Source organism: Leptodactylus fuscus, chromosome 4, assembly GCF_031893055.1.
Source record: "Leptodactylus fuscus isolate aLepFus1 chromosome 4, aLepFus1.hap2, whole genome shotgun sequence".
Classification (NCBI taxonomy): Eukaryota; Metazoa; Chordata; class Amphibia; order Anura; family Leptodactylidae; genus Leptodactylus; species Leptodactylus fuscus.
In genome coordinates, this window is record NC_134268.1 from 139,407,627 (window position 1) to 139,433,276 (window position 25,650).

Here is a 25,650-nt window from a genome sequence, read left to right on the forward strand (position 1 = left end):
CTAGCGCACAGCCGCTGAAGAATCTACAACCCAAGGTGGTATCAACAGAAGTAAGAGAATGGATCTGGTAGAACCTGGAAAGGTGTGGACAGAGGCCTGGGTTGCAGCCTTGCAGACCTGGGTAGCAGAAGAATGATGCTAAAACACTCAGGAGGCACGTACAAGTCTCGAAGAGCTGTCACATGGAGAGTCGGCAGTTGATCCGTAATAGCAGACCGAAACCATGGAAAAAGCCAGGCCAAAGCGAAGGTCCTCTGGGAGAATGATAAGGCGTCAGAACGACAGAAGGGGTCAGAGAGAGAAAGAGACCCAGAATGCCGTATCCGGGTAAGGAAGAGATTGCTGAAGCGGTGCCTGGGGACCAGGCAGAAAAATGGCAAAACGATATCATGGATGACGTGGAAGGAAGAAACCACCTGAGGGAATAGAAGGTGGCGGACGAAGGACAACCCTGTCCTGGTGGAGAACCAGAAGGGGAAGCCAGACCGGAGACCCTGTGATGGAAGAGAAAGGAAGGAGAGAAGAGAGGAAAGAGCGATCCGCCAAAGGATCAAAATGAACCTGAGGAAGCCTAAGGACGAGATTAAGATTCCACGGTTCCATAGGAAGGAGGCGCATAGGGTGTCACTCCCTGCAGGAAGGCCATTACCTGAGCACGGTAATGACCAGAAAGGCCAGACTTTCAAAATAGAATAGAAAGCGCAGAAAAGACCTGCCTCTTAAGAAAAAAAAACAAGACCTTGGTTCAGAACAGACTGGAGAAAGCCAGCATCCAGAGAGGAGAGAGGAAGAGGGAATGGAAGTCAGGACCCGCACGCCACCGTACATAGGCCTTCCATGAGCAATGAAATATCAGTGCAGACCAGGAGTTTCAGGCCGTGAGCAAGGACTGGACAACAGGCTTCCGGAAAAAAAAAAAAAAGAAAGTGTTGCATCAGTAATGTCAGAAAATGCAGATGAGCTAAAGAGGAGAAAATCGTCCTTGAGAAAGAGGGCGACTAGCAGAGGAAGAAACAAAGGAGAGTCTGCCAGCAAGAACATGAGATCCGCATACCTAGACTGGCAGGGCAAATCTGAGGTGGGAACAGGAGGAAACTGCTACAAAATGTGGAAGTCCAACAAGGAAATCACGTGGGCGACTGCGATTATGTCCCAAGGGTCCTGGGACCTGGCCTTGTAACTGAGGTTCAGGAGGGAATCCCCTCAGAAATTTCTGGGGAGGAGAGCAATCAGTGAAGCTCACGTTGAACCTGGGGAGGCACGAGAAACAGGTGGTAAAGCTGGATGGAGACTTGTCCCAGTGGGCCAGAAATGCCAATTGCAAGGGCTTCAGTGGAAATGAGCCAAAAGGAGATCCTTGAAAGTCAAGATTATCATGTTCAGGACTTGCAGTGAGAAGCATAAAGAGAGCGGAGGGATCCTCTGAAGGTGGTGCGTATGGAGGATCAAGGCCAGGAATTCCATGCATTGAAAACACATGAGACTGGACTTTTCCTCGCTGATGTGCCAGCCAAATTAGTGAAGGGGACCAAGGTAATCCTCAAGCTGGTCAGATGTCCATACTGGAGGGAGATGGCACCCAGAGGCCGGATAGCCAGAAAAGACACCATCTCTTGGAAAAAAAAAAATCAGAGAGGTGAGTGTGATAGAGGGAGGGGTAGGGAGAGAGAGAGGGAGTTCTGAGTGAAGAGCAATGCATAATGGTACTTGTAGGATAACAGATCAGGAAGCAATCCATATAAACAAATGCAGAGGATACCAGGAGCTCCCAGAAAAACCCAGAAATCACTGCTAAAAAGGTATTTGGGTGCACTCATTAACCCATTAATAGCACTAGACAGCTTTTTGTCTGGAAAACTTCTTTAACAACTAATAATAATTACCACTAAAATGTCACTTTAGCACCAAATTTTTCATCTACACAAAGGGTTAAAGAAGAATAACCAACTACCATTTTCTCCTGAAAACGAAAATACCCTGTATGTGGTGCTACACTGATGGGAACATGGGAGTTCTTGAAATGGAAAGAGCGCAAATTGGTTTTTGGAGGAAAGAATTTGAGGTGCCAAAACATTGGAAATCTTCTAACAGTGACTGCATTTTGGAAACTGGACCCCTCAAGGAATTTATCAAAGGGTATAGTGAGTACTTAGAAACACGCAGCAGATGGTGCAAAATGAAAACTGACGAGTCATGCCCAGTTCAGGACACTGTGTTTAGAGAGTTCTCCAGTTAGGCTCTGTTTCATGACTTTAGAAACACTCTATATTCGGCACTAATCTTTTGCCTAAAAATACAGTGGTCAGGGGAACGTTACACAGTAAATCCCCTGACACACACTAGGCATGGTGTGCACACAGTTTACCTTAATAGTACGCGGGAAGCCCTTCACACATGCCTATGGACTCTGCTTACAGCTCATAAAAAGATTAACATCTATTGAGATTGTAGTTGACAACAGCTCCACCCTAAAGAGCTCTGGAAATTTTACAAAGCCCTTGTCCACCCCTATCTTGTAAAAGTGACTGGCTGTCATGTGGCCAAATCCTGCCATAGCAGTTTACCTTGATTACTGGCATCAGACCTCTCCACTGGAATGTGATTTTCAAGGCTTTCTTAACCTTCCACACCTGATATCAGAAAAGAAAGGAACTTAATACTCTTATTTCAGTCAACATTAAATAATCAATCCACTATTTTACATAGACAAAATTGAATACACATTCGGAAAAAAAACGCAGCTAAGCAGCGTTTCCATCTGCAACGTATAAAATAACGGAATAAATTTAAACAAAATATTTTATAGGATGCCATGTGTGTCCTAAAGTGAAGTTAACTCTCTTCTCAATAGGGCCATTGCTTCTATTTGTAATGTAGCCATCATGAATTCATTTTATCATTTTAATACTATAGATCCTTAAACTTCAAATGAGATCCACAGTTGCAGACTACACTATTCTTACAGAAAAAATATTGGAACCTCAACTCAAGAAAGATCTGCTAATATGAACAGAGCCTTACATAAATAAATACCAGGCATTCTCAGAGATAAGTTCTGAAAGACAAATCTTGCATTTACTACAAGTGAGAAGTTTCTGTTGCCACACAGCAGGAAAGAGGAGAATGTGCCTTAAGAATGTGTTAAAGGTCCTTGAGCTACATTTTCCAACCTTTTACAAACTGTCAAACTTCACTAAATGATATGTTAATCACATCTAAACAAAAATTATCAATTTGTTAACTTGAAGAAATAAATGGAAATGTTAAAGCTAACCTCTATTACAGCTCCAATGCCAGCAGGAATTAATACCAATAAACTGGTTTGTTCATCCAGAAGGAAAAGGAAGATTACCACAGTACTAAAGCAACGCCACAATACTGCAAAACAAAAATAAATAAATAAATAAAATAATTCTTTGGTTACCTTAAAGCAAAATGTATATAAATATATCAAAATGTATCTAAAATATTAAACAAATGACTTGATGACTGGGCATTGTATGAAAGCAAAATAAATCAGATGTGTCCTCTGAAATATCCACATGCAGAAGCATCTATCTATCTATCTATCTATCTAAAAAAAAACCAGTCCGTTCTGTCAGCAACTTGTATGGATGGAAAATGGCCTTTTATTGGAAAAAGCAAGACACCACGTATCTGTCCACACTGGTACCTTTCCTAGTGTGGACTGATACGTGGCGTACTGCTTTTTCCAATAAAAGGACATTTTCCATTCATACAAGTTGCTGACAGACCGGATTGTTTTTTCTATTGCAAACCCTTTTGCCTGGAGAGGGGTTTCTGCCGTGCAATTTGTGGGACAATCCCCAGATTTGCTGGTGCTGCTGCAATTATTTTTCTTTGAAATATCTATCTATCTAGCCAGCCAATGAAAGGGCATCAGACTGAACTAAGAGCTGGCTATTACTTCCCCTGGCAAAATCAGCTGTTTGCTGGGAGTTGGCTGCAGCCACAAGTGTGTTTTCTATAATGAAGACAACCCTTTTCTGATGAAAATTCCCCTTTTTATAGAACTTTATGACAAATGAAGTACTTTCTCATAAAAGTAAAGCATACCTGCTTTTGTTGACATCCCAACCATGTTTTTCTTCTTTTTCCAGAAACTGATGTCATTTTTAAATGCAAGAAAATCAAATAAAAGCTGCAAAGTAGAAACAGATATTGTACATGTTAAATTATGGCATGTCTGTTTCCTTGAACAATAACATTTACTTAACTACAGTGGGGCAAAAAAGTATTTAGTCAGTCACCAATAGTGCAAGTTCCACCACTTAAAAAGATGAGAGGCATCTGTAATTTACATCATAGGTAGACCTCAACTATGAGAGACAAAATGAGAAAACAAATCCAGAAAATCACATTGTCTGATTTTGTAAGACTTTATTTGCAAATTATGGTGGAAAATAAGTATTTGGTCACCTACAAACAATCAAGATTTCTGGCTCTCACAGACCTGTAACTTCTTCTTTAAGAGTCTCCTCTTTCCTCCACTCATTACCTGTAGTAATGGCACCTGTTTAAATTTGTTATCAGTATAAAAAGACACCTGTGCACACCCTCAAACAGTCAGACTCCATACTCCACTATGGTGAAGACCAAAGAGCTGTCAAAGGACACCAGAACCAAAATTGTAGCCCTGCACCAGGCTGGGAAGACTGAATCTGCAATAGGCAACCAGCTTGGATTGAAGAAATCAACTGTGGGAGCAATAATTAGAAAATGGAAGACATATAAGACCACTGATAATCTCCCTCGATCTGGGGCTCCACGGAAAATCTCACCCCGTGGGGTCAAAATGATCACAAGAACGGTGAGCAAAAATCCCAGAACCACGCGGGGGGACCTAGTGAATGAACTGCAGAGAGCTGGGACCAATGTAACAAAGCCTACCATCAGTAACACACTACGCCGCCAGGGACTCAGATCCTGCAGTGCCAGACGTGTCCCACTGCTTAAGCCAGTACACGTCCGGGCCCGTCTGAAGTTTGCTAGAGAGCATTTGGATGATCCAGAAGAGTATTGGGAGAATGTCCTATGGTCTGATGAAACCAAACTGGAACTGTTTGGTAGAAACACAACTTTTCGTGTTTGGAGGAAAAAGAATACCGAGTTGCATCCATCAAACACCATACCTACTGTAAAGCATGGGGGTGGAAACATCATGCTTTGGGGCTGTTTCTCTGCAAAGGGGCCAGGACGACTGATCCGGGTACATGAAAGAATGAATGGGGCCATGTATCGTGAGATTTTTAGTGCAAACCTCCTTCCATCAGCAAGGGCATTGAAGATGAAACGTGGCTGGGTCTTTCAACATGACAATGATCCAAAGCACACCGCTAGGGCAACGAAGGAGTGGCTTTGTAAGAAGCATTTCAAGGTCCTGGAGTGGCCTAGCCAGTCTCCAGATCTCAACCCTATAGAAAACCTTTGGAGGGAGTTGAAAGTCTGTGTTGCCAAGCGACAGCCCCAAAACATCACTGCTCTAGAGGAGATCTGCATGGAGGAATGGGCCAACATACCAACAGTGTGTGCCAACCTTGTGAAGACTTACAGAAAACGTTTGACCTCTGTCATTGCCAACAAAGGATATATAACAAAGTATTGAGATGAAATTTTGTTACTGACCAAATACTTATTTTCCACCATAATTTGCAAATAAATTCTTACAAAATCAGACAATGTGATTTTCTGGATTTGTTTTCTCATTTTGTCTCTCATAGTTGAGGTCTACCTATGATGTAAATTACAGACGCCTCTCATCTTTTTAAGTGGTGGAACTTGCACTATTGGTGACTGACTAAATACTTTTTTGCCCCACTGTGTATGCTACGATGGTTGAATTAGTCATAACCCGTTACTTACCAGAGCCCATTAAAAAAAATAAAATAATAATAATGGGGAGATCATAAGTGAGCAGCTCCTAAGGGTATATCACATGGTCGGTGCAGTGACTCTTAATGCCACAAGTGCGGTGTCGTTGCCCACATGTTGATCAGAGCCGGCATCAGCACCCAGCAAACCTGTGAAGTGCCAGGATCTGAGGAGGCTGCCAGTTGCTGACTGCCCCACTTTTTCGCCCCCAACTTACAAAATGTAAGTGTATCCTCACCCAGAGCCTTGCACTGCAAGGGAAGATCGATTACATTGGGCTGCTGCAGCCCAGTGTAATCATTCCATGACTTGGCTCCAGGTAAGTGCGTGTCTTTTGTATGTGTGTGTCTTGTGTATGTGTGTTTGTCTTCTGTGTGCGCGCACTTTTATGCAGTATTCACTAATACAGATTCCCTAAGGCATCCAAAACTTGAACCAGAGTTTCATGTAATTTTTCTTTGCTATGCTGGTCAGTATTTACTTCACTTTTACATAATATTTATTATCAGCACTACATTTCTTCAGACTCTTGCTATATATGTGAACAATGAAGGGCAGATAAAAACTGTATGTGTAAGGGTAAGTACACACGGGGAGCGGAAGCACGGATTTTAGCACCGAGAGTGAGGTGGGGAGCTGCGTCACTCTCGGGTCAAAACCCGCCTGCCATGACTGTCGTGGCTTCCCCTGAAGAAAGGGCAGCCCACTTCTTTTTTCCGTGAGCGGCAACACGCCAATCACGGAAAAAAGAAGCCTGGTGGTCTACATAGACAACCATTGTGAGGGGGCGCCATAATCCGCCCCCTCTATGCCCGTGTGAACTAGCCCTGAAATGAATTGAAAACTTTTAGGCTAGGTTCATATTTGCACGGGGCTCTCGGGTTCACTGGTTGACCTGAACGATACAGAACCGGACTACCGTTTTAGCGGTTACACGTTTTCAAAACTGAAATCAGCAGAGAGAAAAGTCCAACATGTAGGACACTCCGGTGGAGGTCATCTTCTAACCGATCATAGCATCTATAGTATCTGCGAGGGCCCCACTCAATTTCTGCATTAAGCACTTCTACATTAATAGGGATGAAAACTTTCATTACACTGTTGACCGTATCAGGTGGCCTTGTTCACACAGTAGAGTCTGTGGCAGCAAATTCTGCACTCATAATGCTGATGTTCTGCATCCACTACAATGAGCGAGCAAGCAAAAAATAAAGAGGAATCGGAGGCAGATGTCCGCCTCAAATTCCTCTTTACCTTCTGACATCTGAACAGGTTCTATGTAGGTGTCCTCCAAGGCTCCGTCCTAGGACCCCTCCTGTTCTCCATCTACACCCTTGGCCTGGGCCAACTCATAGAATCTCATGGCTTTCAGTACCATTGCTATGCCGACGACACCCAAATATATATCTCTGGACCAGACATTACCTCCCTGCTGGCCAGAATTCCAGATTGTCTAGCGGCCGTAGCCTCCTTCCTCTCCTCCCGCTTTCTCAAACTCAACATGGAGAAAACAGAGTTTATCATCTTCATCCCATCCTGTATGGCCCCTCCACCCGACCCACCTATCAAAGTTAATGGAACCACAATTACCCCTGTCCCACAGGCCCGATGCCTTGGGGTAACCCTGGACTCCGACTTATCCTTCAAACCACATATTCAAACCCTCAACACCTCGTCGCCTCCAGCTCAAGAACATCCACCGAATCCGCTCCTTCCTCACCCCAGAAACTACCAAGATGCTCGTCCAGGCCCTCATAATCTCCCGCTTAGACTACTGCAACACCCTTCTTCATGGACTCCCAGCTAATACCCTCTCCCCCCTCCAGTCCACCTTAAACTGTGCTGCTCGCTTAATCCACCTCACGCCCCGATCTTCATCAGCTGCTCCCCTCTGCCAGTCCCTCCACTGGTTACCCATAGCCCAGCGAATTGAGTTCAAGCTACTAACGCTAACATACAAAGCCATCCACAACCTGTCCCCTCCATATATCTCTGACATCTCCCGCTACCTGCCCACACGTAACCTCAGATCCTCCAACGACCTCCTACTCCGCTCTGCCCTCATCCGCTCCTCACACAACCGTCTCCAAGACTTCTCCCGTGCATCCCCCATACTCTGGAACTCCTTACCAAGACACATAAGTCTGACCCCCACAATCACAGGATTCAAGAAGGCCCTGAAGACTCACCTATTCAGGAAGGCCTACAACCTCCAATAACACTATCACCGCACTGCCATCTGTACAGTCTCCCCCTCTCCTTCTGTCTCTACCCCCCTTCCCTCATAGATTGTAAGCCCTCGCGGGCAGGGCCCTCTACCCCACTGTGCCAGCCGATCACTGTTAGTATGATATGTACCTGTATATTTTGTGTATTGCATGTAACCCCCAAATGTAAAGCACCATGGAATTAATGGTGCTATATAAATAAACAATAATAATAATGAACTGTACTACAGTCCACTCCAGTAAGTCTGCCTCAGTAATACACAACTTATTGGGATTTTTTGGCTCTCTGCTGCAAATAAGTTGCTCCAAAAGGGGCTTACTGAGGCTCTGTCGCCCAAGTGCCCACACAAACCTGAAGCCAGCCCTGCCTACATAAATCTGAAGGTGCTCTCCAGCAGCTGCAATAGCACTCACTAAAACACAATACTATTAGCATTATAAATGCTTCTTGTTAAATGGTAATGGATTTGTGCAATATATTATTTTCTGAAGGTCAACTTACATGAAAAGCAGCCACAAAGAAGGTCAGAGCTAGAAAATATAGGTTGGTGTCCACAAAAATCCCTTTAACTTCATCTGCATCTTTTTCAGAAAAACCTGAAGAAAGAATAATAATGTCACATATATACATATAAGCAAAAATCCATAAAATCAGTACATGTTCAAGAAGTGAATCTTACTACATTAATTTCATCATAGGGAGACCTCTGTAAAAAGGGTGAAGTCAAGGAATAACTAGAGCACATTTTCAACATACCAAACTGCTGTAAAGAGTAAACAGCATCTTGCATATGAATCCAGAAGCGAAGTTTTCCCAGAGATATTTTGTCATATGAAACAGTAAGAGGAAGCTCTGTTGTTGAGCGATTTATCATCTAAAAAGGTAGAAAAATTTTAAGATTAAAGAAAATCAATTTCTACTCTGTGTCCAGCAGGCATTATCAACAAAATGCAGGCAACAGTTATTAGAGGAAAGTAGCAGAACGGTTTCCAAACTATGACCATTGAGATATCCTCTATACCTATTCCATTTGCAGATTACAGACTACCACAAACAGTGGCGTAACTAGGAATGGCGGGGCCCCGTGGCGAACTTTTGACATGGGGCCCCCCCGACACCGAAGATCTCGACCGAATCCCTCCTACGCATTCCTGCGCGCTCTATTATGTCCCATAGTGGCCCCTGCACACAGTATTATACCCAATAGTGGCCCCCTGCACACAGTATTATGTCCCTTAGTGGCCCCTGCACACAGTATTATACCCAATAGTGGCCCCCTGCACACAGTATTATGTCCCTTAGTGGCCCCTACAGGACTAAATACTGTCACCGCTGACCGCTATACCAGGACAAATTGTGGATAAAAAAAAATCTGGTCATGTGCATTACAATTTAGTAACTCCATGTGCCTCATATTAATAGCAGTTAACCCTATCATGTCCCTCACATTAAGCCTTGTGTACCTCACATAAGAGTTACTGATATGTGAGAGACATGGAGGTAATAATAAAGTATCTTCATTATTATTACCCCCAAATGTCTCACATATCAGTAACTCTTATGGTGAGGCAAACAGGGGTTAATGTGAGGGAGATGATGGGGTTAACTGCTATTACTATGAGGCACATGGAGTTACTAAAACACAAGTAATCCCCCCAAATGCCTGATAGTAATAAGTATAGTAACCCCAGTACGTACCTGTGTAGCTTCAGTTTCATTTTCCTGGAGCAGCTTCTTCCTCTTCTCTTCTGTGCTGGACGGCAGGGATAAGCCCCACCTCCTCCTCTCTTTGGTGGGCAGAGGACAGCAGAGAAAGGGAGGGGGGAGAGAGGGAGAGCGTCCTGAAGCGCTGACAGGAGCCAGACCTGCAGCTCCTGTCTCAGCCGTTGCTGCAGCTTCGGGGCCCCCTGTTGGTGGAAAGTATTCCACCAACAGGGGGCCCCGATCATTATACTCGGGGGTCCGAAAAGACCTCCGAGCATAATGATAGCAGCTGTCACCGGGCCCCTAATGTCCCGGGCCCTGTGGCAGCTGCTACCGCTGCGATGGTGGTAGTTACGCCACTGACCACAAACAATGCACGTGTTCTAATAACAAGGCCTGCAGAGCAGTCACATCATCAGTTCCTGAACCCTACATCTGTAATTTCTTGTAATGAATTCACTGTTGCATGTGTTTAATAAAAGCAGTGGGTGGGTTGCATTTGTGATCAGACCCCCTGAGGTTCAAGACCCCTAGGGGGTCTAAAAAATAAATAAAAAAAAATTAAAGTGACATTATTAGAGTACAGACATTTTATATAACACTCCAATCTATTGAATAGCAACGAGACATGTTTTGAAATTATCCTGAAGTTTCTATATTATAACAATAATGAACAGTGGCTGCCCCAAGATACCCCCAACTTTGACTGCCTATTCAAAATCAGGCCCAGTCATTGACCACTTCACTCCAAATTTTCTGAGACATACATCTCTGATCAGAACATTTCAATAAAGGAGTTCCTGATCAGTTCCAAAGAGAAGCTGAAATTCTCCCAATACCTGCCCATTAATAGGCAGAGTGTTGCATTAAAATCTACAATGTGTGCAAGAGTACAAGAATTGAGCCCTCAGAATGCCAGTACCACTACCCTCAAAACAGACTGTATCCTGGCCTATTGAAAGTATATGGGAGGGGTTGATTTCTCTGACTAAGTCCTAAAACTGAGTAGCGGCATGAGAAAAACAAGAGTTTGGTACAAAAAGCTGGCTGTGCAGATGGGGAAAGTGCGAAGTTAGAAGAAAAAAGAAAAAAAAAAAAGTGCTGAGTTTTCCAAAAAGGGGAATAAGACAAGACACCATTTTTCAGTTGTCTGAAAAACCTGGACTGTACATAAAGGAGTGCCTCAGACTACCACACAGCCATACATTACTAAAATTTATATTTTATTTTCCGTGGTATAACCCCTCCTTATACCATGATGTACTCCTTATACCATGATGTGCGGCAAGGATATTGAACTATTAGCCGTGAGCACGGGACCTTATTACCTACCAAGGGAATTATCGCAGGTTATCGTACTAGCTGCACGTCCCCCCCCTTCCCTCTGCAAAAGCTGATTCTGCCTGTGAGGTGCTACAAGCAGTGGGGAGACAGTTGCAATCGTTACGCCCTCTGGCCTCCATCTTGTGTCTGGAGTTTTCAACCATGTCTCTCCATCATCCACACTGCCAGCTTCACACAGTATGTAACTTGCCACACAAGAGACAACAAGACACTGGACTTGCTCTTTGCCAATGTGAGGGAGGCATATAACTCCTTAGCCCTACCGCCCCTAGGTAGATTAAATCACAACCTAGTGTATCTGTGGCCTGTATACAAGCCACTTTTACTTAGAGAACCAGCTGTACAGTGAGGATCTGGTCAGAAGAGTGCATGGGGGCTCTGAGGGATTGTTTTGACACCACTGCATGGGAATTGCTGCAGGATTCCCATCTGAATGACATTGAAGGCCTTACATACTGCATAACGGACTACATCAATTACTACAGTTTCTCTTTTACGCTCCCAAAAATTTGGAGAAACTCCTGGATTACAAATCATTTATGGAAATGTCAAAAATGAGTTACAGAGATGCAGGACTGAAATATGTGCAAATATGTTCAGCTGGTCTTTTCGGGTACAACCTCAGCTTTGAATAATGATAGTTAACCAAAGTTATCATCACTGGTTTATATTTGTTTACTGGGGCACAGCAGCCTAATCCCTACCTCCGATGGGGTGACAGGTCAGTCAGTACTAACCTTTCGCAAGGATAGTTGCTGAGGGACCACTGTGATGGGTCCTTCAGTGTGGAGCAGTGAATCTGCTCTCCAATACATACATATTGGTAAATCAATATATTTGCAAATAATATTTATTTCACATATACCATGTGATAGGGCCACTTCAGAAACGTGGGACAACCCCTTTAATGCATGTTTATTTGACGTGAATAGTGCTTTTTATAAATAACTATATGCCATGAAGAATAAATGAGACTTAGATGATAGAAAAAGATATAAGGAACTAATGTAGAGGTATCAGAAATATACTACTTCCTAGAATTTACAATGCCAAACTTTGGCAGAATGTAGAAAAGTAACTTACCATCAAATCCTTCACTCGATTACTTAGCTGATCAATGAATAATATAGGAAGATAATGAACAGACTTTCCCAACTGTATCCTACAAGTGATAAAATATAGAAGTTGATTATACCCACAATTCAATAAAAGATAAACAGAAAATAAAATTACAAGGTCACATCTATGTTGGTGGCTCTGCCAGGTGTCTCTGTTGCAAAATCCGTTAAAATGTGCTGATGAAAACGATGATGATTGGAACAGTAGCCCATTACCGACAAGGGGATCTTTTGGCCACCACTAAGGTGAACATAGACTTTGTTTAAAGGGGTTCTATCATTGGTATATGGGCATTTGAGATTTTCATATGCCTGAATAGCCTTTAAAAAGGCTATTCAGGTGCTGCTACTCGATTTTTCAAAGACCACGCCGTTTTTATTACATATCGGTAAAATCGATATGCAAATGAGCCCCTCCGTGCACCCTGGGCGTTCTCACAGCCCTCCGTGCACCCCCAGCGTCATACGTTGCTAACGCCCCCTCTGTAGCTTGTGCTCCAAGTTAGTCGTCCTCCTCTGATCTAGTAACAGCCTCCAGCATCTGTATTTTTCAGCATACACAATTGAAATCTCAGGCATGCGCATTAAGCATGCTCAAGCGCCATTTTCTTGTTGAGAACTCCACAATTCTCCACAAGAAAATGGCACTCGAGCATACGCAGCAACGCTCAGAAGGGAGTGTTACTGCACATGCCCAAGATTTCAATTGTGTATGCTGGAAAATACAGACGCTGGAGGCGGTTACTAGAACAGAGGAGGATGACTAACTTGGAGCACAAGCTACAGAGGGGGCGTTGGCAAGGTATGATGCTGGGAAGTGCACAGAGGCTTGTGGGAACGCCCAGGGTGCACGGAGGGCATCATTTACATATCGGTAGTAGCACCTAAATATCTTTTTTAAAGTCTATTTAGGCATATGAATATCTCAAATGACCATACACCAATGATAGAGCCCCTTAAATTTGCATAACCATTGTATAATGTACCCTGCAGGGCCACACTGTAGGCTGCACAGTCCCCTGAAGACCTAGAGAAGATCTTTCACCACCTCCACCACATTACAACAACTAATATGTGCTGCTCCTCTGATTACACCACAGTTGAAATTTTTTTCTGTAGCCCCCACCATTCCAGAGCAATCATTGTTCTTAGTTTTACATTTGTTCTCTGTACGGTCAAGAGGGCGGTGTCAGGCAAGTAAAGGGTGCGATTCTGAGCTTTTTTTTTTTTTTTGTAGATTGTGAGCCCCACATAGAGCCCTTGGCGGGATTTGAACACCAGGACTCTAACGCTGCAAGGCTGCAGTGCTAACCACTGAGCCACCATGTGGCCCCCGATTCTGAGCTTTGGCACTGGCTGCCTCTGATTGGATCTCTTTATCACCCTCTCCGCCTTCTGACATACAGAGCTTAAAATGTAACTCCCATTTCATTTAATTTTTTTCCCCAATTTTTTGCGATTATCGGGATGTGGGGGTGAACATTTTCGTTATATATTTTATTAACCTATCAAGTTTCTTTTTAATAGAAAATAGTCTGTTAAATTCCCATAAGCAATGATCTAACTAAGCAATACCAGAGATTCTGTCCATCTACATCTACATGTTCCGGCTAACTAACCAGCACAAAGGTTCAGATGTGGGTTAGCTAACTTGAATATGGAGTAGATGATACAAAATGGCTGCTGTGTGTACCAATAAGAATACACATCAATTGAACTACTCTAACAATGTAGTACATAGAAATGAAGCATTTATCAAAGGTTGGATTGGTCACTTCAAATAGCTGTACCTTCGGTTTTATAACACCTAGAAAAATGTTTCTGGGTTTCTCAGTTTTCTCGAGATTTAAAAACTAGCTATAACATAATCTGAAATATAATTAGTTTGTTGATTTTATACTGCTGCATATTAAACAAGGTATCCAGGATAAATTATAATGTTAAAATAGCTGAGGGAGGTTCAATAAATACGGTAAATAAATACTCATCTGACCCTGGTGTGTTCTCCCAGCAGAAGCTCTCACCAGCTGTGACATCCTTTGCTGATTGGCAACCATGTGCAGTGGGTACATCCGCTGGAACCAGAATGTGTTGGGAGGCTCTCAGGAGCCCCAGGAGACAGGCGAGTATTTTTTTTTTTTTTTTTTTTTTTTTTTTATTATTTTCACCTCCCCCAGCCTAATTTTAAAATAAAATTTTATCCTGGACAACCACTTTAAGTTCAAATTTCCAAATGTTTTCAACTAATAATATCTCATATTATGTTAGCGCTAGTTCTTAAATCTTGGCAAATTTGGACATACTTATACAAAACAAACGTAAAGGTAATTTTAATATTACGCTAATATTACTTAAGCTATCCATTGTTTTGGTTCAAGAGATGACCCCCCCCCCCCCCCCCAAAAAAAAAAAAAAAAAAAAGATAGTTGGACCGCTAAAAAAGTGGTTACAAATGGAGCCCAACAGACCACATTACAGAAACCAGTGGATGAAAAAGCAGGAATTTTTACCTGTCCATTTTAGCTAGACATTGTTATGGAGTCTCTAATGGAAACCCTGGTGCCAATATAAACGTAGGCTTAGGGTGGGTTCACAATACCGTTGGATGTCTGTTCTGATAAATTATGCCAATATGTTTTTTGTTTTTTTTTACTGATCTATTGAATGGATCAGTTTGAAGAAAAAATCCCACACGAACAAATTAGCATCAGTTAGTGTCCGTTTTCATACTGCCCTTTTTTGTTTTGCTTCTGAGCAGGTGCATTATAAAAAAAACAAAAAAAAAAAACAAAAAAAACCAAGAAAGAAACAAACAAAAAAAAACAAAAACAGACATTTGTCTGCTACCCATACCCATGTTAAAAAAATAAATAAAAATATAATGGACACTTGACTTCCGACATGAAACAGTTTTTTTTCGCAGACAAAAAACAGCAAGCCAGATTTTTTTGTCTGTGGAAAATAAACATATGACAGATTTAGTGTAAAACAGACATTAATGGTCAGAAGATAAAATCCCATTGAAGAATGGAAATTTTAATATAGATTTGTGATGGTTCTGCTAGTGTCCATTGTTAAAATCCTGTAACGGACAATAACAACTGACACTACTTACGGTCATCAGAAGTCTGAATGACCCCTTACTTTGCAGTGGACAAAAAAAAAAAAAAAGTTACAGCCATTTAAAATCTTTAAAAGATGTCCAATGTTTAAGCCTCTCATTGCATTCCTGTGGGCAGTGAAATTTGAGTGATTTATTGTATAGTAATAGACTTGATACCTACATTTTCATATATCTATGAACATCAGCAGGTAGTGAAGAGCCATCAAAAATAAAATCCTCCACCATAACATTTAGTGTGAGTCGTGACCTCCAATGAGAGACAGGTTCATCCAAAGCATTCGATTCTTTCTTTTCAGTATCTATTTGCTGCAAAAACAAAAAAAATATATATATACGGATTATTTTAAAGGTATATTCTCATATGACAGAATGGGCAAAGAGATTGTACATATGAATGGGGATTGTGCTGCATGTGCATGGATTTCAGTAAACATCATTCAAATGAATGAAAGCCTGAAGTCTGAAGCGCATGAAGCCTAAGGCCGGGGCCTGACGTTGCATATTACAGTACCTGCATAATGGATGGAATTTTGGCTAATCCCATCGACATATTGCACCTGAAATGCTGGGTTTTCAAAAACGCTCACATTTTTGTAACTTGCAGCATGTTAATTATACCTACAGAGACACTGGCATTTTCCATGCAGGTATAATAGAGGCTGAAGTTCACATGTGAAAACTGCTGTGGAAAAACTATGATGCGTTTTCCACTGCAATTTTTGGCTGTAGCGAGCTACATGGGGCCTTAGCTTTAGGATATTTCTGCTGATCAGCTGTTTAGAGAGATGCAGTACTTGGAACAACACTGCAGCCCCTGACTACATACCATGCACACCACAGTACATTGTATAGTGGCCATGTGACTAACAGACATTAAATCTTTTCCTGAGAAAGCAGCCATAATTTCAAAAGTGCTGGACAAAATTTTTAAACATTCGCAGCTCGGCACTCAAAAAGTACCGTATTTTTCGGACTATAAGACGCACCTAGGTTTTAGAGGAGAAAAATGGGGAAAAAAAATTTTGAAGCAAAAACTGGTAAAATATTTAATGTATGGGAGTTGTAGTTTTGCAACAGCTGCAAGGCCACATTGACAGGTGACCCTGCAGCTGTACGGGGATGCATAGAGCGTTTTTTTTTTTTGCGGGTCCAGAAGTACTTTTTAGTTATACCATTTTGGGGAATATCTATTGCTTAGATCACCTTTTATTGAAAAAAAAAAAAACGGTGGTTTATGATATATGATTTTCTACTTTTATATATATATTCTAGGGACAGGAGGTGATTTAGAACTTTTATTTATTTCATATTTTTAAAGCTTTTTTTTTTTTTTTTTTACTATTACTATTACTAGTACATCCGCTGTACTAGAGAGGCGGATGCCAGGGAGGGATAGAAGCCAGCACAGACGCCGGGGCCTGAGACATCGCTGCCCTGCATGAAGCCAGCGGCAGGGGGGACGGAGGAGCGGAATAGCATCACTCCTCCCGCTGCTGGCTTCATGCAGGGCAGGGCAGCGATGTCTCAGGCCCCGGCACCTGTAATGGCGTCTATCACTTGCCGGCTTCCGCCTCTCTATTACAGCGGATGCCAGGCGCCACATTCGGCCTATAAGACGCACCCTTCTTTTCCCCCAAAATTTTGGGGAAAAAAAGTGCGTCTTATAGTCCGAAAAATACGGTAATATACTGATTAAATGTACCAGATATGTGCATATATTTTTCCACAGGCGTATTATATTTTGCTTTAAGAGCTTTGTATCATCAATATTTTTTTTACTAAATAAACTTCATCTATTGCCCATGAAACTGAAGTCTGGGGATGACCAACTGACAACTATGGGACAGTGATCTAGGAATGATGTGTGAGCTGTGCCAGGGTGGGGGAGGTGGTGGACATGTCATAATCTCTACATAGGTGTTATGTCACTGTAATTCTGTCTTTGATAATAAGAGGAGTCCTGAAAAATGCACTAATAGTTTACTAAGTTTTTCTTAAGATTTCAGAAAATAGATTTTTTTATAATAAAAGAAGAAGGCAGAAATTAAGGGATTTTCCAGGCTTAATAATTGATGACCTATCCTCAGAATAGGTTATCAATTGAAGATTGGTGGAAGTCGAACACCTGGAAACCCCAACATCAGCTGTTTGAGGAGGGCGCAGCTTTCAGATCAGCCACTTCACTACTTATTAAGCACATTTGTATAGCGGCTGTCCATAGAATTGCAACTCAGCCCATTCATCATGTAACTGATGAACACGATCTCTCATGGACTGTGAAGCAAAAGTGTTGCTCAGGGACCGCTGCAGCACTTCAAACAGCTGATCTGCGGGAGCCCCTGATGTCAGAACCCTGCTAATCTCCAAGTCAATTGATGGACTGAAATGATGGATGAGCTGGTAGTTAGTCAGTATACCAAGTTCCGGAAAATTAATTCAGTTAATGAACTGATAAGTCCCAGAGAACTCCTCTAACTGTAGGTACCTAAACACTTATTTTTATATGTTAGGCCCAGTTCACATCTGCGTTCGGTATTCTGTTTGAGGAACAGAAACCTATATGCATTAAAAAGAGGTTAGCTAAGAAACCACACGGACCCCATAGACTATAATGGGGTCCATATGGTTTCCACATGAATCATGCGGAGAGAAAAGTGCTGCTTGGGGACCCTCCACACGGAATACCGAACACAGATGTGAAGCAGGCCCTTATACAGTTTTACTAAGTGAAAATACAGCAGGTAGTACAATAGGGCAACAAATCAAGAATAAAGTAACCAATTACTTACCTGGGTGCCAGTTTCTCCTGTTATGAGATTTACCTCTTCAGGCTTAGGAATCATGTAAGTAGTTAATGGACTCACTATGTGCACCTGCTTGCCATCATGCCATGGTAAAACTCCAGAGTGGTGCAGAAATATATATGCATACAACGTTCCATTATTCCTGGTTTTCTTTGGAACAGTTACATTCACAGTTCTGAAATAAAATATGTGAAAAATCTTAAAGAGTAGAAAGGCATTTTACAACTGTTGCAAAAGAGTTACCAATTTGTTATGTTACTTATTGGTCAAGCTAGTAGAACTAGACCCCTCAAGGAATTTATCAAGGAGCAGAGTGAGTACTTTGACCTTACAGGTCTTTCACAGAATTTGGCCATAAAAATGGAAAATTACATTCTTATCTATAAAATGTAACTTTAACCCAAAATGTTTCATTTTTACAAGGGGTTAAAGAACCAAGGCACCCCATAATTTGTTAAGCAATTTCTCCGGACTTAAGAAATGACCCACATGTGGATATAAAATTTCTGTATTAGCAAACAGCAGGAAAGGAGAACCATTGAGGTTTTCAGAGGGCAGATTCTGCTAGAATTGGTTTCAGGCACCACGTCACATTGGCAGAGCCCCTGAGGTACCAGTGCAGTGGAAAGCCCAAGTAAATGACCTCATTTTGGGAACTAGACCCCCTCAAGGAATTTATTGAGGGGTTTAGTGAGCATTTTGAACCTACATCTGTTTCACTAATTTTACTACCAATAGGAAGTGAAAATTAAAAATTACTTTTTTTCCAATAAAATGTACAATTTCCACAAAATGTTAAAGGAGAAATCCCCCCCATTGCTTGTAACACCATTTCTTCTGAAAACGGCAATACCCTATGTGTAATCATAACCTGCTGTATGGGTACATGGCGGAGCTTGGAATGGAAAGAGCGCTATTTGGCTTTTAGAGGGCAAATTGTGCTGGAATAGTTTTTGAGTGCCATGTCTCATTCGCAGAGCCACTAAAGTACCAGTACCATGGCAACCCTAAAAGATGACAGCATTTTGTAAACTATAGTGAGAATTTAGATTCAACAGCTGTTTCATAGATTTACTAACATTGGGCACTGTAAATGAAACATTTTTTTTTGCATTAAAATGTTGCTTTAGGCACAATTTTTTCATTTTTACAAGGAATTAAAGGAGAAAACATATCAGCAATTTGTTACACTATTTCTCCTAACTACAGAAATATTCCACATGTGCAGGAAAACTGCTGTATTGGCACACGGCACGAAACAGAAGGCAGAGAGGGCCATTAGGCTTTTGGAGGGCAGAATCATTTTCAGGTGCCATGGCACATTTGCCCCTAAGGTGCTAATGCAGTGGAGAGTACCAAGTAGTGACAATTTCAGAAACTGCACCTAAACCCTCAAAGGATATTACCTTTCATTTTGACCTCAAAGATGATTTCTAAAAAGAAATACACAGCAGACGGTGCAAAATGAAAATTTACATTTTCCCAGATAGGCTATTTCAGTAGCCAATAGGTACTACCCACATCACAGCATTGTGAAATGTCAGCTCTCCAGTTATTGTAATCTGTATCCTGATTATGGAAACCCTACAAGTGGCCCTATAAATATGGCAAGGCATTGGCGAGCAATTGCAGAAGGCCTATTTTAGAAACTACTCCCCTCAAGGAATAGTATGAAGGGGTATAGCGAGCATTTTTAAAAGAGGACCATTCATGTCCTGGGGCACATGTGGTGTAACATGGGCACATAACAGAAAAGCCAATAACGCGCTGAATTCAGCGTACCGTCGGCTTTCTAGCGGTGTATTACACCACATGTGCCGAGGACCTAAAAGGTCCTCTTAAACTCTCGAGCTTTGCATTTTAGTTTCCAGAAATAAATGTGCAGTGAAATGTTAAACTTGCAACATTTTTACTCTGCGCATCTGATGATGCATTCATTTCTGGAGAATAAGTTACCGTATTTTTCGGACTATAAGACGCACTTTTTTTCCCCAAAATTTTTGGGGAAAAGAAGGGTGCGTCTTATAGTCTGAAGGTGGCGCCTGGCATCCGCTGTAATAGAGAGGCGGAAGCCAGTAAGTGATAGACGCCATTACAGGTGCCGGGGCCTGAGACATCGCTGCGCTCCTCTGCCCCGCATGAAGCCAGCAGCGGCAGGGGCTCCTCCGTGCCCCCGCCGCTGGCTTCATGCAGGGGAGAGGATCGTAGCGATGTCTCAGGCCCCGGCGTCTATCCCTCCCCGGCATCCGCCTCTATAGTACAGCGGATGCCGGGTCAGTATCAGCGGCCCCTTCTCCCCCGGGGCCGGTCCCCACCGGCCCCGTACCTGTAAAGTTGCAGGCCGGCTCCTGCGCGGCGATATCGCAGGAGCCGACCTGTTCGGGTGACAGCCGGGAGCCTAATGAAGCTCCCGGGCCTGTCACTGCTATATATTAGTATTGCGGCTGGGTCTATGACCAGCCGTAATACTAATACACAGAATGTCCCATAGACGGCAATACAGTTGTATTGCCGTCTATGGGACTTGCGATCAAGTGACCGCAGGTTCAAGCCCCCGGGGGGGAATAAAATAGTAAAAAAAAAAAAAAAAAAAAGCTTTAAAAATATATAATAAAAATATGAAATAAATAAAAGTTCTAAATCACCTCCTCTTTTTTTTTTTCAATACAAGGTGATCTAAGCAATAGATATCCCCCAAAATGGTATAACTAAAAAGTACAGCTGGCCCCGCAAAAAAAACGCTCTATGCATCCCCGTACAGCTGCAGGGTCACCTGTCAATGTGGCCTTGCAGCTGTTGCAAAACTACAACTCCCATATATTAAATATTTTACCAGTTTTTGCTTCAAAATTTTTTTTCCCTATTTTCCTCCTCTAAAACCTAGGTGCGTCTTATAGTCCGAAAAATACGGTAATGTAACACTTGGGGAGCAAAAATGCTCTCCTCTGCATAAAATCCTTGATGGGTCTAGTTTCCAAAATGGGGTCACATTTCAGGGTATTCCACTTTACTTGCATTTCAAGAACTCTGCAAAAATGGCATGACTTCCAAAAACCAAACCTTTCCAAAACCCAAATAGCGCTGCTTCTTTTCTGCACCCTGCTGCGTGCCCAAACAGCAGTTTGTACCCAAATATATTGGTTAAGTGGGGTGTCCCGGATATGTGAGCATAAACTGCTGTTGAGGCACACAGCAGGGCACAGAAGGGAAGAAGTTTTCCGTTTGGCTTTCAAAACGCAGATTTACATGTTTTGGTTTTTGGACACCATGTCATGTTTGCAGAGTCCCTGACATGGCAATAAAGTAGAATTTGCCAGAAAATGACCCTTTTGAAAACTGGACTCTCCAATGGAAAATAACTAGAATATGCACATCTCCTTCAGACATTTTTGTAAGTATAAATATTACAAAAATAAAAACAGTACTGGTGTATAAATTATGCCATAAGAACTTACCTTTCAAATCTTGTCTCCACATCAAAGTTGTCAACATTCAAAACCAAGTCAACATTATTCTCGGCACTAATACTAGTCCTTGTAGTAGTATACACACTTAACTGAAAAAAAAGAGAAAAATTTATATCTAGCATAGAAAGTAAAATCACAGAACATAATCATAAGAGAGGAGAGTGCCCAAGACTACTTAAAAAAAAAAATAAAAAAATTTAGGAGCGAAATTTAAATAACTATAATACAGATTTAGGCTATATTCAGATTGTGTCAAGTCCAGGTAACAAAATGTGTGTGTGGGTCATGTAGCCTCGACTGAATACGGCTGTGTGATGTGAACTCACTGCTTCATAGTGAGTTATGAAACGAGCTACTGAATGGCCGAAGCATGACATGATTGCATGAATACGGCTTTAAATACACATACTCTTAGGATCCGTGGGAGTCTAACACCCAGGACCCCTGCAGATCAGCTGTATTGTGACAGCAGATCCAATATTGATTGCCTATGTTCATTTTCAGTTTATGGGGTTCATTGCTATAGTTTGGTGACAACTCACACTTAAGGAACTCCACCTCATGTATGTTTTTTTTGTTTGTTGCTAAGCTTTAGGCCTGACTGTTCAGGTTCTTTTCAGCTATAGGTTGTGTGCATTATCTGGGCATATTTAAATGTATGTTTTATTGTTTGAAAATGTAAATAGCTAATAAAGAATAAGAACTAAGGGTATGTTCACAAGGCGGAAAATAGATTCCATGTGTGAACATACTGCATGGCTAGCCACGACGGAATGCCAATACAGTACACTGGCATCCCGTCACGGCATTCTGCTCCAGATTAGGCCTGAATGAATGGCTAGTCTCACACTACGGACGCTGCGGCTGAGTCAGATGCAGAATCCAAGGCAAGATAGGTCATCTTGCTTCTTTTTTCCACTACTAGCTAGCAGAAAAAAAGAAGCGTGTGGCTCCCATTGATGTCAATGGCAGGCGGAATCCGTGTCAAAATCCGCTGCCAAAAAACTCTGTGTGAACATACCCTAACACTTCTGCACAGTTTATTAAGGACAGGCAGAATATTAGGCATCATATATTAACACATTTATGATAACTAGTACAAAATAGGGCTGGGTTCATAGAGTAGGGCTGATTTAGTGAAGAAAAAAAAAATAAAATTCTCTCACCCAAGCATTTAGTTTGTGATAGAAAGATGAACAGTATTGTGCAAATGTTTTAGACAGGTGTGGAAACAATGCTGCGAAGTATGAATGCTTTAAAAGATGGAAACTGATACAATAGAAGTAGACATGCCATTACTGTCTTTCATGGGAAAACCCCATTAAGCTGATAAGCTTATACTGACTATGAAAGCTGACTACATGAAAGGTCAAGTCACAGGGAAACTCCGCAAAGCGACCATAGCCACCATTATAATGCTAAGTTCTGCAGACTATGGTCTTCCACGTATTTAGCATCCTGACCCTTTATCTCTTCTCTTCATTTCGGATTAATTCCCCCTAGGACTGTACACAGCTGACAATGGTCCTAATCCGACGTGACAAGCTTTTATTTACTACACATAGTACCACTCTAGTATCTTCTCCCTCTTTGTTCAGCTCTTACTTTGGTCTCTGTTGAGAGAGGTGCAAAAAGTGTCTAAAACAATAAATGTGATTCAAAGATAAATAGTTAGGAGGGGTCCCCACAAACCTTTGATTGTATAATATATTTACAATATTGAGGACCTGAAGACACCATACATGTGTGTAAAGGTATGCATACCTGAAGCTTTGGTCTTTTTGATAAGTACGGCTTGATGCAGTTGTCGCTGTGGCTTTCACACGGTTTTGTGTAGACGATGCCATACATTACCCAGCAGGTATGAACTACATATACTATAAACACACCAACCACTAGGGTAGTGAAGGAGCTTCTGTTCAGCATCGTAGAGGAAAAAAAATGTAGCAGGAAAGCAATTTGGTACCAAAAAGTGTTAAAGAAAGTAAAAACCTGATGAAATAAAAAAAAACTCAATTACAGATATAATAAAGCTATGCATCATTATTGTTCAAGTCAGTCCAGTCATCAGCTAATCATCTCAATGCCAGCTTCACAAATCCCTGGCAAAGACATCTGTGATTCATCTCTGGAAAATTAAAGTATAATAAACTCAAAAGTTTCGGGGACAGATAAAAGATTGCCAGATTTGGAATTTAGGGGCCCAAACCTGGTGACATATTCCATTTAATGACAGTGAGCACACAGTCCTTTAAGGGGTTTTCTCACGACTTTTTATGACCTTCAGATGGGATGGTTCATAAAACACTGACTGATATGGTTTCGTCAGCTCAGCTCCCCTCCAAGTTTAAGGCTAAGTTCACATGTGAATTACATGTGGAGTAATTTTGTTGCGAAAAAAACGCTTCCTAGTTAGGAAGTTTTGTCTCCTGCTAAGGCTTCGCTCTCCGACCAGAACTCACCCCCCCCCCCCCCCATCACCAACTGCAGACAATGTGTGACAGTAAGGAACTCGGAAAGACGAAAAATCCAGCATCCGCAAGCCGAGGATAGGTAAAATCTTCAAGTTTTATTAGTCATCACTTGATAAAAACCTTCATAGGATTCTTGCCTTGAGGAAGGAACATCGTTCCGAAACGCGTAGCAGAGGGCTATACGCCCTGTCTCAACCATATCCCCACTCGAATCCTATGAAGGTTTTTATCAAGTAATGACTAATAAAACTTGAAGATTTTACCTATCCTCGGCTTGCGGATGCTGGATTTTTCGTCTTTCGAGTTCCTTGCTTTGACTTACCGGGTCTAGTCCACCGGTTCCGTGCACCACGAAGCCATATGTTGGATAGTACATAAAGGGCTGAGCTGAATATTTTTATTGTTCTTTGCCTAATGTGTGACAGTGGGAGGTGTCACTAAAGTAAAGGGGGACAGAGCTGGGTGGCAGTTAGGGGTGGTCATCTAGAGCAAAATGTGAAGTCTGAAAGCAGAAGCGCCCTTAAAACCCTTTCCAGCTAATTTGCATACGAATAATACACTGATTTCATGAAAATGGAATGGAGCTGCAATGCAGAATAAGAAAGACATCTTTGGAAAGTGTAGAAGCAGCCCTAAAAGGCACTGTCATTAGTTTGATACTGGTTTTCCTGCTGGCAGACTCCCTTTAAAATCTAATGTGTCAGTGTGCCAACTGTGAAAAACACAACTAGCACTTGGAGTGCATGCAGACTTACTATCTATTTTTGTTTGTTGTCCTACTTTTTGAAGTTTGATCACATGTTATGATATGGATTAAAATCTGGTGAGCTTACTGGCTAAGGATGCAAAAATTCAATGTGAGGTTTTGATTTATATTTTTTGAAAAAAAAGTTTCGCTAGATTCACACCTGCACCTGGTTTCCCCAAGTGGACCCAAATCTGCTTAAAAAGCGGTTACAAATGGAACCAATAGACTATAATGGGGTCTGCCAGAGTTCCACCCCAAAAAATGGAAAAAAAAGTCCCCAAACCCCAAAGCTCAGGTGTGAACCTAGCTTTATATAAATCGCCCCATTCACATGAATTGATTCCAGTGCGGCTAACTTCTTATCCGCATGACATTGAAAAATGGGTCAGATATTTAAAAATAAATAAATAAAAAAAATTAACATATCCTGTCCTCATTACTCTATTGTCCACTGCTGCACTTCTTTCAGTGGTGCAGTATACATTGGTCCCCAAAAACCCTGTGCCCCATGTGGTCGGTAAAACCAATCAGCAGCCGCAGCATGACTTCCAGGAATTGAGGCATGGCGCAATACCGAACACATCACAGTGGTTAACGATGGCTCGCACTACACAGATGAGTATGTTGTTTTTTTGTTCTTTTAATATGTCCCTTTATTATAATATTTATTATAGCAATATTACCAATCATTTGTGTGAATAGATCTTCACCATTTAAAAAAAAACAAAAAAAAAAAAAACAATGTG

At 41.8% G+C, this 25,650-nt stretch overlaps 1 protein-coding gene across 1 annotated transcript in view; it reads right to left on the reverse strand.

Annotated features, from left to right (window-relative positions):
- CLPTM1L (CLPTM1 like) overlaps positions 1 to 25,650 on the reverse strand; it is a 45,869-nt gene that overhangs the window by 18,116 nt on the left and 2,103 nt on the right. Inside the window, exons 2-11 of the mRNA XM_075271139.1 lie at positions 23,447 to 23,674; positions 21,671 to 21,771; positions 18,201 to 18,390; positions 15,572 to 15,717; positions 12,253 to 12,331; positions 8,878 to 8,995; positions 8,623 to 8,717; positions 4,078 to 4,162; positions 3,275 to 3,378; positions 2,565 to 2,630 (exon numbers count right to left, since the gene is read on the reverse strand). Coding sequence (XP_075127240.1) covers positions 2,565 to 2,630; positions 3,275 to 3,378; positions 4,078 to 4,162; positions 8,623 to 8,717; positions 8,878 to 8,995; positions 12,253 to 12,331; positions 15,572 to 15,717; positions 18,201 to 18,390; positions 21,671 to 21,771; positions 23,447 to 23,608 — 1,146 coding nt within the window. The 5' untranslated portion in view covers positions 23,609 to 23,674. The remainder of the gene's footprint in view (positions 1 to 2,564; positions 2,631 to 3,274; positions 3,379 to 4,077; positions 4,163 to 8,622; positions 8,718 to 8,877; positions 8,996 to 12,252; positions 12,332 to 15,571; positions 15,718 to 18,200; positions 18,391 to 21,670; positions 21,772 to 23,446; positions 23,675 to 25,650) is intronic.